The 18,215-nt window shown below is 39.2% G+C and overlaps 1 protein-coding gene across 2 annotated transcripts in view; it reads left to right on the top strand.

The window, feature by feature from the left end:
- CA5A (carbonic anhydrase 5A) overlaps positions 1–18,215 on the top strand; it is a 113,846-nt gene that overhangs the window by 42,769 nt on the left and 52,862 nt on the right. The window contains exon 1 of one of the 2 annotated variants that reach the window (XM_053701224.1): positions 16,173–16,371. The exons of the other annotated variant lie outside the window; for it this stretch is intronic. Coding sequence (XP_053557199.1) covers positions 16,230–16,371 — 142 coding nt within the window. The 5' untranslated portion in view covers positions 16,173–16,229. Of the gene's footprint in view, positions 1–16,172; positions 16,372–18,215 lie in introns of those variants that run through there. 2 annotated transcript variants of the gene reach the window in all.

The following is an 18,215-nucleotide window of genomic DNA, read 5'->3' as shown; positions in this document are numbered from 1 at the left end:
TTTCTATTAGAGTGTGTTAGTATGCATAATTAGCAGGGGGATCGTCATTTTCTATTAGAGTGTGCTAGTATGCATAATTAGCAGGGGGATCGTCATTTTCTATTAGAGTGTGTTAGTATGCATAATTAGCAGGGGGATCGTCATTTTCTATTAGAGTGTGCTAGTATGCATAATTAGCAGGGAGATCGTCATTTTCTATTAGAGTGTGCTAGTATGCATAATTAGCAGGGAGATCGTCATTTTCTATTAGAGTGTGCTAGTATGCATAATTATCAGGGAGATCGTCATTTTCTATTAGAGTGTGCTAGTATGCATAATTAGCAGGGAGATCGTCATTTTCTATTAGAGTGTGTTAGTATGCATAATTAGCAGGGAGATCGTCATTTTCTATTAGAGTGTGCTAGTAGGCATAATTAGCAGGGAGATCGTCATTTTCTATTAGAGTGTGCTAGTATGCATAATTAGCAAGGAGATCGTCATTTTCTATTAGAGTGTGCTAGTATGCATAATTATCAGGGAGATCGTCATTTTCTATTAGAGTGTGCTAGTATGCATAATTATCAGGGAGATCGTCATTTTCTATTAGAGTGTGCTAGTATGCATAATTAGCAGGGGGATCGTCATTTTCTATTAGAGTGTGCTAGTATGCATAATTAGCAGGGGGATCGTCATTTTCTATTAGAGTGTGCTAGTATGCATAATTACCAGGGAGATCGTCATTTTCTATTAGAGTGTGCTAGTATGCATAATTAGCAGGGGGATCGTCATTTTCTATTAGAGTGTGTTAGTATGCATAATTAGCAGGGGGATCGTCATTTTCTATTAGAGTGTGCTAGTATGCATAATTAGCAGGGGGATCGTCATTTTCTATTAGAGTGTGCTAGTATGCATATAATTAGCAGGGAGATCGTCATTTTCTATTAGAGTGTGCTAGTATGCATAATTAGCAGGGGGGTCGTCATTTTCTATTAGAGTGTGCTAGTATGCATAATTAGCAGGGGGATCGTCATTTTCTATTAGAGTGTGCTAGTATGCATAATTAGCAGGGAGATCGTCATTTTCTATTAGAGTGTGCTAGTATGCATAATTATCAGGGAGATCGTCATTTTCTATTAGCGTGTGCTAGTATGCATAATTAGCAGGGAGATCGTCATTTTCTATTAGAGTGTGCTAGTATGCATAATTAGCAGGGGGATCGTCATTTTCTATTAGAGTGTGTTAGTATGCATAATTAGCAGGGAGATCGTCATTTTCTATTAGAGTGTGCTAGTATGCATAATTATCAGGGAGATCGTCATTTTCTATTAGAGTGTGCTAGTATGCATAATTATCAGGGAGATCGTCATTTTCTATTAGAGTGTGCTAGTATGCATAATTATCAGGGAGATCGTCATTTTCTATTAGAGTGTGCTAGTATGCATAATTATTAGGGGGATCGTCATTTTCTATTAGAGTGTGTTAGTATGCATAATTAGCAAGGAGATCGTCATTTTCTATTAGAGTGTGCTAGTATGCATAATTAGCAGGGAGATCGTCATTTTCTGTCACCAAAGAAGCAAATTGTGTTATACATTTTACAAAAACATTAGATTATATATCTCAAACAATTTAAATTAGGAAAAATGTGTAGTATAAAATAGTCATTTTAGAAACCTATTAAATACATTATCCAGTAAATGTATTACTCATCATGAATGAACATGAAACATAAAAACGCAGTCCTGACTATGGTCCAGGACAGTTCATTCGGAGGTGTTTTCATTTAAAAACTCATGTAGAATAAAGGTCACTAAGTAGGTTAGAGTCAGAAAACTATTTATGTACATTATGTTGGTGCCCTTAGGCCTTAAAATCTGACCCTATGTTCTTCAGTTCTGTATGTGTACATGACATTATGTACTTTTACTTAAAAACAGAATATCAATAACAATACCATACGAACATTGTTGCCACCACAGATAAATCCTGACTGCACCCAATCTCTGTTTAAAAGAAGACTATGTCAGTGTGTTTATTTTATTTAATTGTAATTTGATGGTTTGTAAACGTACACATTTACCACTTCATTAACCAACTGTAGAGATCATTCTGGTGGAGACTCAACTGCATAAAAATATAACTAGGTGTGAAGATTGAAAACAAAATGTTCAGTCAACTTGTTTTTTTTTTTATGATAAAAGACATTTGTGCTCTCTAAAATTAAAGGGCCACAATAGTTGAAAAAATGATACGCTCTAATTCTTTATTATGGCCCTTTACATGCTTCTCTTTTTAGTGTAAAAATTGTGCTTGTCGCACACTCTCTAGAGACTCTCTAGAGAGGCTTAAAGGGACACTAAACCCAGTTTTTCTTTCATGATTCAGGTAGAGAATACATTTTTTAACAACATTCCAAATTACTTCTATTATTTAATTTGCTTCTTTCTTTAGATATCCTTTGTTGAAGAATTAGTAATGCACATGGGGGAGCCAATCACACGAGGTATCTATGTGCAGCCACCAATCAGCAGCTACTAAGCCCATCAGCAAAGGATATCAATAGAATGAAGCAAATTAGATACTATAAGTAAATTAGAAAGTTGTTTAAAATTGCATGCTCTAAATAAATCATGAAAGAAAAAAATGTGGGTTTCATGTCCCTTTAAAAGAAAATTCTGTTTCAAGAAAATGCTGCAAGTCAAATAACTGCGTTAGGCGGGGATCTAACTTTAAGCATAGCATTTGCATGGTGGGGCTTTACAGCACCAGCAAACTATTGAGTAGCGACTGCTGTAATCCTATATTGAAAAAAGTCTGCTTTAGACATTTTAACACCAAGATCACAGTAATCCTTGTGTCAATCTTAGTGCTGTCATGGGCACCATTTAGTATATATTCTCTGTAAACACAGCATACCTGCTTATTGAAGTCTGTATTTGTGCACCAAGTGCATGCAAGCAGCACCAATATAGGAAAAAGAAAATCAGCTTTTTATTTATTTATTTTTAAATCATTCTACATTGCAAATTCCCTTGCAATAGAATGGATACTATTGACTATAAATGGCATTAATCTACAGTTTTCTCTTCATATGTTGTTCCTTCTATCTTATTTTAGATATGATATTCAGTCTAGAATACATTTAGTTATGTGTTTGCTTCACAATAGAACCAACCGAACAGCAGGGTATGGAAGCAAAATGCTCAGTATTTGAGGTGTGGTTTTATTTTGTCTTGGCATATTTTCCTATGCTGTACACAGTGTACACTGAGTTCATCCTGGAATTAAAAAAAACAGGGGAAGTAGAAGCCAAAAACGTTTTTCTTTCTAAACAGATTAACTAAATCTTTATTCATTTTGTCTGGTGCATCCATTACATGGCTGTTCCCTATTTGTACCTGCACTGAGTTTATAAAGGGAGATAAAAGTGAGTAATAAAATAATCTAATGCACTACATTTAACTGTTGCACTACTGATGCTTCTGTGTATAACACACCCAGAAGGATTTTGGCACATGTGATACATTTTTCTTTCATGATTCAGATGCTGCATACAATTTGAAACAACTTTCCAATGTACATCAATTATAAAATGTGCTTTTTTCTCTAGGTATCCTTTGTTGATGGAGCAGCAATCCACTACTGGTAGCTAGCTGAGCACATCAGTTTAGCCAATGACAAGAGGCATATGTGTGCAGTCACCAATCAGCAGCTAGTTCCCAGTAGTGCATTGTTGCTCCTGAGCCTATGTAGGTATGCATTTCAACAATTAATACAGAATGAAGCAATTAGATAATAGAAGTTAATTAGAAAATTGTTTAAAATTGCATGCTTCCTCTGAATAATGGAGGTTTAAGTTTGACTTTACTATTCCTTTAAAGGGTCATTATTGTGGAAAAAAGTACATTAGCGTCTAGCAACCCTGAACCCATATCAGTGATTAACCTACATATTAAACACACAGTTAAAGTACTGCTCAGGAGCTGCAGAGAACTGCTGGTCCCAAGTGGAAATTACTGGTGACCCAATCAGCAGCAGTATTAGCACACACCAACTGTGCAACTGCCACTGCTAATTGGCCCACGGACTATGCCCGCTCAAGACCAGTAGTTCTCTGTTGCTCCCAATGGTTACTTTAACTATGTGTTTAACCTAATTGCCGTGTTTACACACATAGAGTTGCAGGATCAATAGTTAATAAATATAGTTACTGATCAGCTGATTATTTCACCTGTGCTTTAGTTCAAATATCATTAGAATTTAATCTTGTAGGGGTCATGGGGACTGGAATTGAGAAACACTGATTTAGAATGTGTACTTTCTGCATATGATGCTCAATTAAAATTTGTTAATCACAAGTGGAAAGAACCATGGCTAAATAGTGGTCTCATCATAAAACATTACAGAAATATGAGCTATTAAAGGGATACTGAAACCATATTCAACCATATGAAACTTTCATGATTCAGACAGAGCATGCAATTTTAAGCAACTTTCTAATTTACTCCTATTATCCATTTTTCTTCATTCTTTTGGTATCTTTATTTGAAAAAGCAGCTTACAAGCTGGCCCATCTTTGGTTCAGCACCTGGGTAGTGCTTGCTGAGCCACCAATCAGCAAGTGCTATCCAGGGTGCTGAACCAAAAATGAACCGGCTCTGATGCTTACATTTCTGCTTTTTAAAAAAATATACCAAGAGAACAAAGAAAAATTTATAATAGGAGTAAATTAACTTGTACTTCACCACTCTCCTTATCCAGTTTGGAAGCGATCTTGAAGTGTGCAAACCGCTGTTGCCATGTGGGCTATGCTGCAGGCTGGGAGAAGTCAAATGGCTCTGGTGGAGTGAATTTCGACATCGTCACTGATCAGGAAACAAATGCGCAGGTACGTACTTCTGACACCATGTCATGAGATGCAGGACACGGTAAGCTGGGTACAACACAATTTTATTGCACAGTTTCAAAGTTAACAGGCTACGTCATACATACAGCTTAAATACTGTTCAACTGAATATAACGGTCTCAACCGCCACACCCCCACTTCCTGTGACGTCACACAAGCTCTCATCACAGAACCCATGTTTTTTCTTTCATGTTTCAGATAGAGCATGCAATTTTAGGCAACTTTCTAATTCTCTCCTATACTCTATGGGGAAAGATGTGGAGCCGGTGTATAATGCTTTTACATTCCGTGAAGGGCAGGAATTTGATTTTGAGATAGTTATGAATAATCTCAGCGCACATTTTGTACCCAAGAGAAATGTGATTCATGAGAGGGCCTTTTTTCACAAACGCGCCCAGCGTGTGGGGAAATCTGTGGAGTCGTGTGTACGCAGCCTTTATAAACTAGCAGAGTTCTGTGAGTTTGGGGCCGCCAAGTAAGAACAGATTAGAGACAGAATAGTCATAGGAATTGCAGATGCTGAGGTCTCACTGAAGTTGCAGTTGGAGTCTGAACTGACACTAGATGAGGCCATTCGGATGGCCCGCCAGAGTGAGCTGATGAAGAAGCCAAGTGCTGACATGAGATCTGAAAGTGTTGTAGAAGAAGTGCAGCAGTTCAGAAGAGCTGCAAGCGTCAGGCAAGGTGTGAGCGGTACACCGGGGTCAGCAACGCTGCAACGGGTGCACCCATGCACCCATGAAGCAAATGTAGTATGCCCTGCTAAAGACAAGAGGTGTAGGAAATGCAAATGAGTAGGCCATTTTGAGGTGGTTTGCAAAACAGAGTCTATTAAGGAAATGCAGGTGGACAGTGACCAGGAAACACAAGAAGTGTCCTTTGAAGGGTCTGTGGTAGAACAGTCCGGCTCAGATGAAGACTGGCAGGTTACCCTCACAGTGATGGGAGCTATGGTGACTTTAAGATTGACACAGGAGCAGACATTAAAGTCATGTCCCTTGCAGCATTTGTGAAACTTGAAAAAGTCACAACAAAAGTTAACAGTCTAGGAGGCCGCATTGATTGTGCTGGGAAGTTTCTTGCTAGCAGTGAGTACAAGCAGAATAAATTCACCATGTGGGTAGCTGTAATCAGAGGGCAGTGTGCTAATAACCTTCTGAGTCAGAGAGCAGCCTGTAGTCTGGGCCTTGTTGCAAGAGGGAATGAGATCACGGAAGACATATTTGGAGAACTGGGCCTGCTGAATATCATTCAAAGTCGATGCAGTCCCATACAATGTCACCACCCCTTGTAGAATTCCATTTCCCCTTATGCCACAGGTTGAAGTGGAACTTCTGAGAATGAAAAGCATTGGAGTTATCGAAGAAGTCACTGAAGCAAGTGACTGGTGTGCTCCCATTGTGCCGGTTGCTAAGAAAAATGGGAAGGTACGCATCTGTATTGATTTGAAACAGCTAAATGAGGCTGTAAAAGAGATATAGCTCAGAAATTGTCAGGGGAAAAATTATTTTCTACACTTGAAGCTTCCAGCAGATTCTAGCAGATACCCCTAGACCCCTGTAGACTCCCCTTCAGGATATCCTCTGCCCCTGAAATCTTCTAAAAGAGAAATGAGCTCCCTCCTGAGAGATCATGAGAGCACGGTAGTCGTCATGGACGATATTCTAGTGTATGGGTCCACCCTGGAAGAACATGATCAGCGGTTGCATTGTGTACTGCAGACTATGAAAGAGTCCAGACTGAAACTGAACAAAGAGAAATGTCCTTTTATCAAAACTGAATTATGCTACTTTGGGCATATCATTAGTAGAGATGGTATCAAGCCAAACACTAGTAAAGTTCTTGCTATTAAGAAAATGAAAAGGCCTTACAATGTACATGAACTGAGACAAATATTGGGCCTTGTAAACTATGTGGGCAAGTTCCTACCAGACCTGTCTTTAGTGTTACACCCTATCACCGATTATTGAAGAAAGATGTTGCTTTGATCTGGGGACCTCCGCAAGCGGAGGCCTTTGCACAAATCAAGTCCATGTTGAGGTCCACCCCTGTGCTGGGGTTTTACGACCCTTCTAAAAAGACCGTAGTTAGTGCTGACCCTAGCAGTTATGGGCTAGGAGCTGCCCTTCTACAGCTAAATGAGCCCATCCCCTATTGCTCCCACACACTGACTGCAGCAGAATCAAAATACGCCCAAATAGAGAAAGAGTGTTTAGCTGCAGTTTGGGCCTGCGAGCAGTTTGGGCCTGGAGAGGTTTAGTCTGGAAACCGACCATAAACCACTGGTTCCTCTAATTAATTTCTATGATATTGACAAGACGCCCCTGAGATGTCAGAGACTCCTGATGAGGCTGCTCAGATTCAACGTTCAGGAAGTGCATGTGCCGGGGAAACAACTGGTAGTGGCAAATACACTCTCCAGGCTCCCGCTGGCTGCTGTCGAAGGGTCCTCGATCAAATCAGATGTGAAAGTGTATGTGGATTCAATACTGGCATCTAAGTCTATCTCTTCAAGGAAATTAGAGCACATAAGAAGAGAGACATGTCTAGACACAGATCTCCAGGAAGTTGTCAAGTACATAAAGAGAGGTTGGCCTGAGAAAGGAGCAGCGTGGATGTCGCTGAGCTCTTACCAGTCAGTTGGGGCACATTTCACGTAACTGAATGGTTTGGTGCTGTTTCAAGATCGCATTGTTATACCTGTCAGCATGCGGCAAGAATGTTAGGCAGAATCCATGATGGCCATTTGGGCATTTCAAAGTGCAGGGAAAGAGCCGCCATGGCGGTGTGGTGGCCTAGGATTAGTACGGACATCGCAGGATATATGTCAAAATGTACCTTTTGCCGGGAATGCTGCCCTACTCAGAGGAGAGAACCCCTAATGTCTAACCTACTGCCTGCAGGCACCTGGCAGAAGATTGCCGCAGTACTATAGAGGGTTAAAGTTAATACAAAGATTCTACACTCAGACTCTTAGCTAATCCCAAATGGTGATGTAACCTCAAAAACACTATCACCAAAGTTTAGAAGAGAAGAAAAAGTGATTGGGATAGCGCTACGCAGCTGCGAGTCTTATAAAGTGAAATAAATATATATTAGTTTGGATCTATTTTTATCTGAATATGAAGGTGTCCCTGTTTTGGGTTGTTCAATTATGGGATTACTATTTTGATATATAAGGATCCCCGGTTTATTTTGATCATATAACCTGGATGATAGAGTAATTTCTATATTTTTAAAATAGTCTTATGTCCTATGTTTTTTATATATAAGTATCTTATAGATATTATTATAAAATATGATGTAAAAGAAGAGAGAGGAGCAAGTGCTTTAAGATATATGTATTTTATTCCTATACAGATAAGGTTCTTATCGTATAATAGTTAACAATAAAATCTAACACATAGATGCCGGCATCTAGATTTAAAACCACATTAAAACAGTTTTTTATTTGAAATTTATACTTGTTATATTCTATCAGTATTACTGCTGGTTTTGGACTATAACCATGGTTTTATGAAAGCAGCTCTGATTGGCAACATCTGATAAAAAACAAAAAGTTTCTATTCCTTGACATACATGTATCGTATATTTTGTTTGTTACAATTACAATTTTTCAGTGCAGATCTAGTTTTACAATATATTAGCTAGATGAGTGTGAATACCACGTATTTTTACTTAGACATTGATATTCCAGGTCTACGGTGGTTTGTCACAGCGGTAAATGGTAGTAAGTGGATTTATCTGTCATATATACGTGTATAAGCAGATTGTCTCTTGTTATAAAAACCTTTTTATATTGTCCATATTCTGGATCTCCTCCGTTAAAGTTGTGACCGGCCGGTCCTTTGGTGAAGTAGTTCTGTATGTTCTCCCTTGTTTTCTTTTTTTTGGTTAAAATCCGGGTTCTTCAGGTATTTCCTGATCCAATTGTGGATTTTCTCCTTGTGTCTGTGTAGCCCTTAAGCCAGGTGATTGAGGCTGGAGCGGTTACTGGATCCTTGGATAGGAATTACACATATGGAGTCTGTCCCTAGAAAGTGGGATATGGCTCGATGTACCTATCCTAGCCAGCCCGAACACGAGAAAGACCTCTCACCTGCTGGGTTCTGTGTTTAGATATCCTGTGACTGTCAGCAATCTCGAGATTGCTGACAGTCACAGGATATCTAAACACAGAACCCAGCAGGTGAGAGGTCTTTCTCGTGTTCGGGCTGGCTAGGATAGGTACATCGAGCCATATCCCACTTTCTAGAGACAGACTCCATATGTGTAATTCCTATCCAAGGATCCAGTAACCGCTCCAGCCTCAATCACCTGGCTTAAGGGCTACACAGACACAAGGAGAAAATCCACAATTGGATCAGGAAATACCTGAAGAACCCGGATTTTAACCAAAAAAAAGAAAACAAGGGAGAACATACAGAACTACTTCACCAAAGGACCGGCCGGTCACAACTTTAACGGAGGAGATCCAGAATATGGACAATATAAAAAGGTTTTTATAACAAGAGACAATCTGCTTATACACGTATATATGACAGATAAATCCACTTACTACCATTTACCGCTGTGACAAACCACCGTAGACCTGGAATATCAATGTCTAAGTAAAAATACGTGGTATTCACACTCATCTAGCTAATATATTGTAAAACTAGATCTGCACTGAAAAATTGTAATTGTAACAAACAAAATATACGATACATGTATGTCAAGGAATAGAAACTTTTTGTTTTTTATCAGATGTTGCCAATCAGAGCTGCTTTCATAAAACCATGGTTATAGTCCAAAACCAGCAGTAATACTGATAGAATATAACAAGTATAAATTTCAAATAAAAAACTGTTTTAATGTGGTTTTAAATCTAGATGCTGGCATCTATGTGTTAGATTTTATTGTTAACTATTATACGATAAGAACCTTATCTGTATAGGAATAAAATACATATATCTTAAAGCACTTGCTCCTCTCTCTTCTTTTACATCATATTTTATAATAATATCTATAAGATACTTATATATAAAAAAACATAGGACATAAGACTATTTTAAAAATATAGAAATTACTCTATCATCCAGGTTATATGATCAAAATAAACCGGGGATCCTTATATATCAAAATAGTAATCCCATAATTGAACAACCCAAAACAGGGACACCTTCATATTCAGATAAAAATAGATCCAAACTAATATATATTTATTTCACTTTATAAGACTCGCAGCTGCGTAGCGCTATCCCAATCACTTTTTCTTCTCTTCAGAAGATTGCCGCAGACCTGTGTGAGCTCAACGGAAAGAAATATCTGGTTGTTGTCGACTACTATTCCAGGTACTTTGAAATTGCACCACTAAATGAAGCAACTAGTCTGGCTGTCATCACCTGCCTTAAAAGCATGTTCGCCTGGTGGGGCATACTGCTGGAGTTAGTGAGTGATAATAGGATGCAGTTCACTTCCATGGAATTCAGTTCCTTCTGCAGTGAATATGATTTCCTTCATTCTACTTCAAGTCCGCATTACTTGCAGGCCAATGGAATGGGTGAGAGGGCAGTTTAAACCACCAAGTTTATTTTGAAGCAATCAGAACACTGTTTAGCTTTCCTAGCTTATAGGGTGACTCCTATTCAAGCCACGGGAGTTAGCCCGGCACAACTCATGTAAGGGCGACAGATCCGTACTACGCTGCCTTCCGTGGGTGAATTCAAGTCTGCTTCCCCCGTCCCCCAGGAGGAGGTTCTAAGGAGGGACGAAGGGGCAAAGCGGAGCTTACGACAGAAGACACTCTGTGCAGCCTTTGCCGGAGCTGAACACGGGCAAGAGTGTCAGAGTTAAATTGGATGATGAAAAGAAGTAGAAGACACCGGCCACAGTGATAGGGCACTCCCCACAGCTAAGGTCATATGTAGTTCTCACAGAAGGGGGGAACTGCCCCCCAGCAGAAATAGGAGACATCTTCAGCTAGTACCTGAGGGGTCATGAGCAATGTCTCCTCTAAGGTGCGCGGTAGCGCGGACACGCACCTTCCTCTCCGTGTAGCGCAAGCATCATGTCAGGCCGCGCGACACCAGAGGGATGTAGAAAAGTTGTTTTTTTTTTTTTCTAAAACTGAGCCGCAAGATGATATGGCGTTACGCTGTCATGCTAAGCCGGAAGAAGCTCCTCTCCTTTAGGAGGGAAAGGCGTGCTGTAGTGGCTGGCCCTTAGTGGGGATTTTCTCTGAGGGTTTGATTTGTGCACATATATCGATCGCATATATATTTTAGGTACATTGTATTATCTTTACCAAAGAGATTACTGCAGTTTTGTTTGCTGTGTCCGCTTTACAGATGAGACTGTTAGGCTATGTAGGCTATCCTATCAGTGCGCTTTTAGTTCACACACCCACGGCTATGAGCTAGTATGTGCACAGCGCATTACCGAGCGGTGGTGATTCAGTCGTCATTACAACCACTTACCAAGATCCAATCATATGAACGCTACACGGCACGCCCTCTGTGGCCAATCAGCTCCAATAGTCCTGTGCAGTGTGCACAGCTCCTCTCTATGCCTGAAAATTAGACCGCGAAAGAGAAGCGGCATTAGATGCCAATAAGGTAGTGAATCGCCATTAAGGTAATATAGTATAGCTATAACATAGCTTATTACACGTACTTATAATAGTTGGGATGATATATTTGCGCAACTAAATACCTGTACCCGTTAGCAGCCTCACTGTTTTAGTTGCGCAAATAGCGTATTGAGTTGCACATGCGCAGTTGCACTTCCAGGCAGAGTTACAAGCACAGGAGCGTGCTGTGAGTAAAATCCATGGGGCGCATGGTGAGGCTCCTATTGGCTGAAAGTGATGCCAATCAAATACTACACTCAGTATTGAATCAGGTAACAGAGCCTGAAAAAAACGCTGATTTTTAGAAGTTTGAGTTTTGAAATAAATAAGCAGATCAATATGCTATTAATGACAAGAGCTTTCAGAATATGTAAAGTTATAGAGGCAAATTTACCATCACTTTAACTGTTGTTTTATTGACACATTCAATTTGTTTGTATAAACAGCACTATGTTTATATTTCACCTTCTTTGAATTTAGTGTGGTTGTTTTTGCTCTTATGATCAAATGGTTTTGTGTACAATTGGTCAAGCTATGTTTGGCTATTTTAATTGATTATGCACTTTTGTGATTTGCTGCACATTTGAGGGGAGGAGTTATAAAAAAAATAATATATAAATATAAATCACAAAAGTGCATAATCAATTAAAATTAGCCAAACATAGCCTGAACAATTATATATATAAAACATATATATTATACTGTATATAATAAATATATAAATATATATATATATATATATATATATATATATATATATATATATATATATATATATATATATATATCCTGAAAAAGAAAGAAAATATAAGAAAAAGTAGAAATAGTATGCAAGAATTCCTTGGCCAGCACTTCCTATTCAATTTTTGATTCCTCCTTGAACCCTTAGACTCAGATACTAGTGGTCTTAGGTTTTCCTACCAGTATTATATTATATCAGGTGGTTCTTAGAGCTGGTGTGACTAAACTTTAAATATATATATATATATGCATCTATGAGTAAGCGCTTGTTTGCGCGAAACATGTTAGATAGCTAATACCCTCGTTTGACTTGTTGTGTCTTTCTCTTTTTAGCGGAATAAACTGATTTTTTTTATCTGTTGCTCAGTAGCCATCCTTCCTTTTTTGCCTTAGTCTTTGTGGTAGTCCTCCACCTTTTGGTTGGCTCCACACACCCCTATTTTTTGGAGTTGGTCTGTTCCCCTTATCCATTCTCTTCCTGCGGAAGTTCCCTGTAGCAGCACATTTTTTCTCTGCTATATATATATTGTTGTCTTTTATATTTAGGAAAAAAAATGTGTTTTGTTATTTGAAAAGGGGAAGATGTGATGAGAGCGTGTGTGACATCTGAGATTGTTATATTCAGTTGCACCTGTAATCAAGCTGTATGTATGGCGTAGCCTGTTAACTTTGAAACTCTGAAATAAAATTGTGTTGTAATCAGCTTACTGTGTCCTGCATCTCATGACAGCTTCATTAAAGTATCCCTTTAATTGTAATTGAGCATCACATACAGAAGGCAAGATTATTTTTTTTATCAAGTACACATTCTAAATCAGTGTTTCTCAATTCCAGTCCTCATGACCCCTACAAGATTAAATTCTAATGATATTTGAACTAAAGCACAGGTGAAATAATCGGCTGATTACTAACCATAGTTATTAACCTGCTCACCATTTGTCTTATTATTTCACCTATGCACTAGTTCAGATATCATGAAAATCTGGCCTGTTAGGGTTCCCGAAGACAGTACTTGAGAAACACTGGTGTTAATAATATTTTTTTAATTTTCATATAACAGACATCCCAACTCTCCCTGAAGTTCAGGGAGTCTCCCTGATTTTAATAGTGGCTCCCTGATGCCAGCAAATGGAGTGCAATCTCCCTGAAACTCTAAGTACCATGATCCAATGTGGTCCAAAAACGGAAAAGTGTTTCTTTAAGGAATGCCTTTAGTTGCTGGGACGTTATAGAACCCTCAAAGTATGCATCAGTAACCAAAAAGCCCCCCCCCCCCCCCCGATTTTAATAAAATAAAACACAAATACTACCTTATTTATTGCACGTAATTAAACTTCGGATCACTGGAAAATAGGTTTGTTGTATGTGATTGTGCAATAAAGCTACTTTTTATGTGACTTTATTGGGAAGCTACTTTAATGATGTCTCTATCTTATTTAGGGTTTCAAGGTGTCCAATATACAGTATAAGGGGGGGGGGGGGCACAGTAGCGGGTGAAGCCACCTCCCTGAAATGAGTTTTTGCAGGTTGGGATGTCTGATATAACAATGAATCTACTATACTGCTTGGAACTCATGTAAGTGCAAGACTGATAAGTACTTTTAAAGGTAGGGACACACAAAAATAAAACAGGGTTTAAATGGAAAGTAGTGCATTTCAAATACAGGTAGATGCAATTTTACAATATTCTTGCATTTGCAAATAAATAAAACATAATGCTAAATAACAAATAAAATGGTGAGAACGGTTAACTTTCAATTGGTGCACTAAGGATAGGCACGAGCCAAGGCTGTGGCGGACATTTTCTAAAGTAAAGACCTTTAGTGAAGGACACCAAGGTACATTTACAATTAAAACTATTATTTTATAGTGCTGAATTTTATTAAACAGATGCAGAAGATACACATCCAGTATTTCACTCAGGCTTTATTTATTCCATAACTTATCATCCAATATTGCTAGCAGTCTCTTGACAAGCCACTAATTTTATTCACAGTAAATATTTTCCCTTTCCTATTATTTGATCAGATAGAAAAGATATACTAAGTTTATGATTCACAACCTTACTATATCTTTTCTTTCTATTTAAATACTACTTATAATAAACCTCAGGTGCTGGTTAAAGTGCTTTACCTTTGCATATAAAGCTCCAGGGACACAGTGGCAGCTTGCTTCTTGAATCTTCCCCCAATCTCTGTCTCACTCAGAGTCATTTTCTGGTACTAAGCGGCATCATGTGGGAGTGGCCACAACCCTGCAAAACGTGGAGCTGCATGTGTTAAGGAGGAGTCAGGACCAGTATTCATCTGTCTTACTCCTCCCTCCCCACAGCAAAATGGGCGGCAGACACTGCAAGGACCAGTCACGGACACCAGTGTCCGTGTACGGACACCTTGCCTATCCCTGGCACTAATGTGCATATCTGATAACATCCCAAAGTTCTGTAAGATAAAACATGTACTGCAATATACAGCAATACACAATGTAAAGTACTCAAGCTGAATTATGAACATCTAAACTGCAGTAAAGTAAAAACTAAAACACTTTTTTTTAGCAAATTATGAAATTCCATTCTTTTGTATTGAGTTTTGCCTCCACGATAACTGTACATTGGAGAGTTGTTTAAATAATGTTCTATCCAATCCATTTAATTTTGAGTTTACTGCCCCTTTAAGACAATACAGTACTGTGTTATGTGTATTCATAAAATAATAATAATGTTTTTTTTTTATGTGCATCAGTTTCTATCAGTATTATCTGCTGATGATTATTCAAAAGAGGTTTTGGAGAATCATACGTATGCTATTCTTTTCTTTGTGCTGTTAAAGGGACAGTCTACACCCATATTAAGCATCGCTTATACTGTTTATTTATCGTTGATAGTGCTAACTCACCCGCTCTAATCTTTATCTCTTGATTGTACAACCGACATCTCTGAAACTAAAAGTTTATTTACAGCCGTTATAAATGGCCGCCAAACTCCGCCCATCCACTTCTCCTTGTAAATTTTTGGGAGCTTCTCTATGTGATCCATGCTCGTGCACGGTCAGTCACATACATCAGATGCGTGTGAATACGCATGCCCGAATATCCGGAAGTGACGTGAAAGCAAAAGTCCGTCTGCGCTTCACGTTTTCTATTCCCCTTATAGTTTTTTTGTTCCGACGCTAGACGCGTCCTTGTGATAGGTTCCGTTTTTTTAGTTCCACAGCGTGTGCGCATGCGCTAAACTACGAAAGCGCGATCAAGTTTTTCCATCCGTGATCTATTTTTGATTGGATGTTTTCAATAGAGAGGATGGATGATCTAATATTAGGAGGGGCATGGCGGCCATTTACAAGTTAGAAACACTGAGTTTGGAATATGAATAAGTCCGGAGGTGGATCACTATGGTCACTGAAGTGGGGTGAGTTTGAACGATCTGCAGTAGATATAACATATAAGCGACGCTTAATAGGGGTGTAGACTGTCCCTTTAATGACACAATACACCGTTGTAATATTGGCTTGAGAACATCAACGGCACCACAAGAATACTTTCAGAACCCATCTATCTTGGTTATGTGTGCATTGCTCATTGCTTTTGGTAAGTAGGGGGTTAAGATACTGTTTCACTATATTTAAAAATAGGATATAAAAAACGCACGGTACACATGAAACACAAATATTTCTCTATAATATTTATAAACTATACTACCAGACAGATCATTCATATCCCCACCCAATGGAGCAAAAACAAGCAGCACATCTATAGCTGTGGGCAAACAATGAATTCTGTACAAACAGACCCTGATTGGTCGGGTTGACTCCTATACCCGGAAATGTTTGCTGTACTGTTCTCTTTCTTTTTTCCCACCCCGTCTGTTTTATTGGACCAGAAGTTCTAGCCTGCACTCCTATTGGCTCAGTTGGTAAGGGGCGCTGCGTTAGTCAGCTGCAGTTGTTTTGGTTCAGTCTCAGCTCTGGGTAGAACCGATCTTGCTGAAGAAGAGTGATGGTGACTCCCGCATGCAGGCTGCTGCCCGTGTTGGCTTCTAGATGGACTGGCAGATCGTCTAGACTGCCTCAGCTCCAGTCGGTACCAGCCAGGTGGTGCAATATGTCAGCTTGTTCGTATAAGCTGCGGAATGTTGAATGTGAGTGTGGGGGGTTATTTTTTGATGGGGTTGTGGGCAGGTGTACGTGGAAGGGTGGACTGGGGCGCGCATGAAATCTAAATTATAATAACCCTTTAATACAGTATTAAACTATGTGCACTGTATATAAATTCCATGATGAACTTGTAAACCAGATTATGTAACAACATATGGTTAACCCATTGGTTGTCAGATATGACCTCATCTTGCACGTTGTGCTTGTAAGCAACTCACTTAAAGGGACGTGGTGCTCCAAAACCTGTACCCTTTATATGAAAAACCATCCATTAAAACACGTCATTTATTTTGCATGAAAAATATTTAGCATAAACATAACATGCACTTGTGTAAAAATGTGTCTGGTGGTTCTTGCTCACTGGCAAGGACAACTCCCACAGGAAAAAGCAGCACGGGTAGATTTTGAAACAGTGTCTTATAGATGGATCAGAAAATGTTTGTAGGGACATAAAAGTAAACATTAATGATTCAGATACAGCATGTAATTTTAAAGGGACAGTAAAGGCAAATAAACTTTCATGATTCAAATAGAGAACTTTCTAATATGCTTCTATTATCAGTTTTACTAGTTTTTTGTTATCTTTTGTTAAAGAGAAGTCCTAGGTGTGCTCAGGAGCGTGCAGGTGTTCTTTGCCATCTGGCAGCAGTGTTTGCAACCAGGGATAGGCAAGGTGTCCGTACACGGACACTAGTGTCCGTGACTAGCCTTTGCAGTGTCCACCACAACCTTAGTATATCTTTTCTTTCTGATTTGATAATAGGAAGAAAAAAAATATAGTGTGAATAAAGTTAGTGGCTTGTCAAGAGACTGCTAACAATATTGGGTGATAAGTTATGGAATAAATAAAGCATGAGTGAAATACTGGATGTGTATCTGCATCAGTATAATAACACCCAGCTCTATACAAAGACACAGTAGTGACACTGGCACATGCGTATAGCCAGACAAAGGGCTGGTTATAGGATCAGTGGTATCTGCATCAGTATAATAACACCCAGCACTTTATAATGACACAGTAGTGACACTGGCACATGCGTATAGCCAGACAAGGGCTGGTTATAGGATCAGTGGTATCTGCATCAGTATAATAACACACAGCGCTATATAATGACACAGTAGTGACACTGGCACATGGGTATAGCCAGAGGAGGGCTGGTTATAGGATCAGTGGTATCTGCATCAGTATAACACCCAGCACTATATAATGACACAATAGTGACACTGGCACATGGGTATAGCCAGAGGAGGGATGGTTATACGGTCAGTGGTATCTGCATCAGTATAATAACACACAGCGCTATATAATGACACAGTAGTGACACTGGAACATGGGTATAGCCAGAGGAGGGCTGGTTATAGGGTCAGTGGTATCTGCATCAGTATAATAACACCCAGCGCTATATAATGACACAGTAGTGACACTGGCACATGCGTATAGCCAGACAAGGGCTGGTTATAGGGTCAGTGGTATCTGCATCAGTATAATAACACCCAGCACTTTATAATGACACAGTAGTGACACTGGCACATGCGTATAGCCAGAGGAGGGCTGGTTATAGGGTCAGTGGTATCTGCATCAGTATAATAACACCCAGCTCTATACAAAGACACATTAGTGACACTGGCACATGCGTATAGCCAGACAAAGGGCTGGTTATAGGATCAGTGGTATCTGCATCAGTATAATAACACCCAGCACTTTATAATGACACAGTAGTGACACTGGCACATGCGTATAGCCAGACAAGGGCTGGTTATAGGATCAGTGGTATCTGCATCAGTATAATAACACACAGCGCTATATAATGACACAGTAGTGACACTG

This window comes from Bombina bombina, chromosome 1 (assembly GCF_027579735.1).
Source record: "Bombina bombina isolate aBomBom1 chromosome 1, aBomBom1.pri, whole genome shotgun sequence".
Classification (NCBI taxonomy): domain Eukaryota; kingdom Metazoa; phylum Chordata; class Amphibia; order Anura; family Bombinatoridae; genus Bombina; species Bombina bombina.
The sequence above is the reverse complement of the archived record's forward strand: the minus strand, read 5'-3'. Positions and strand labels throughout refer to the sequence as shown.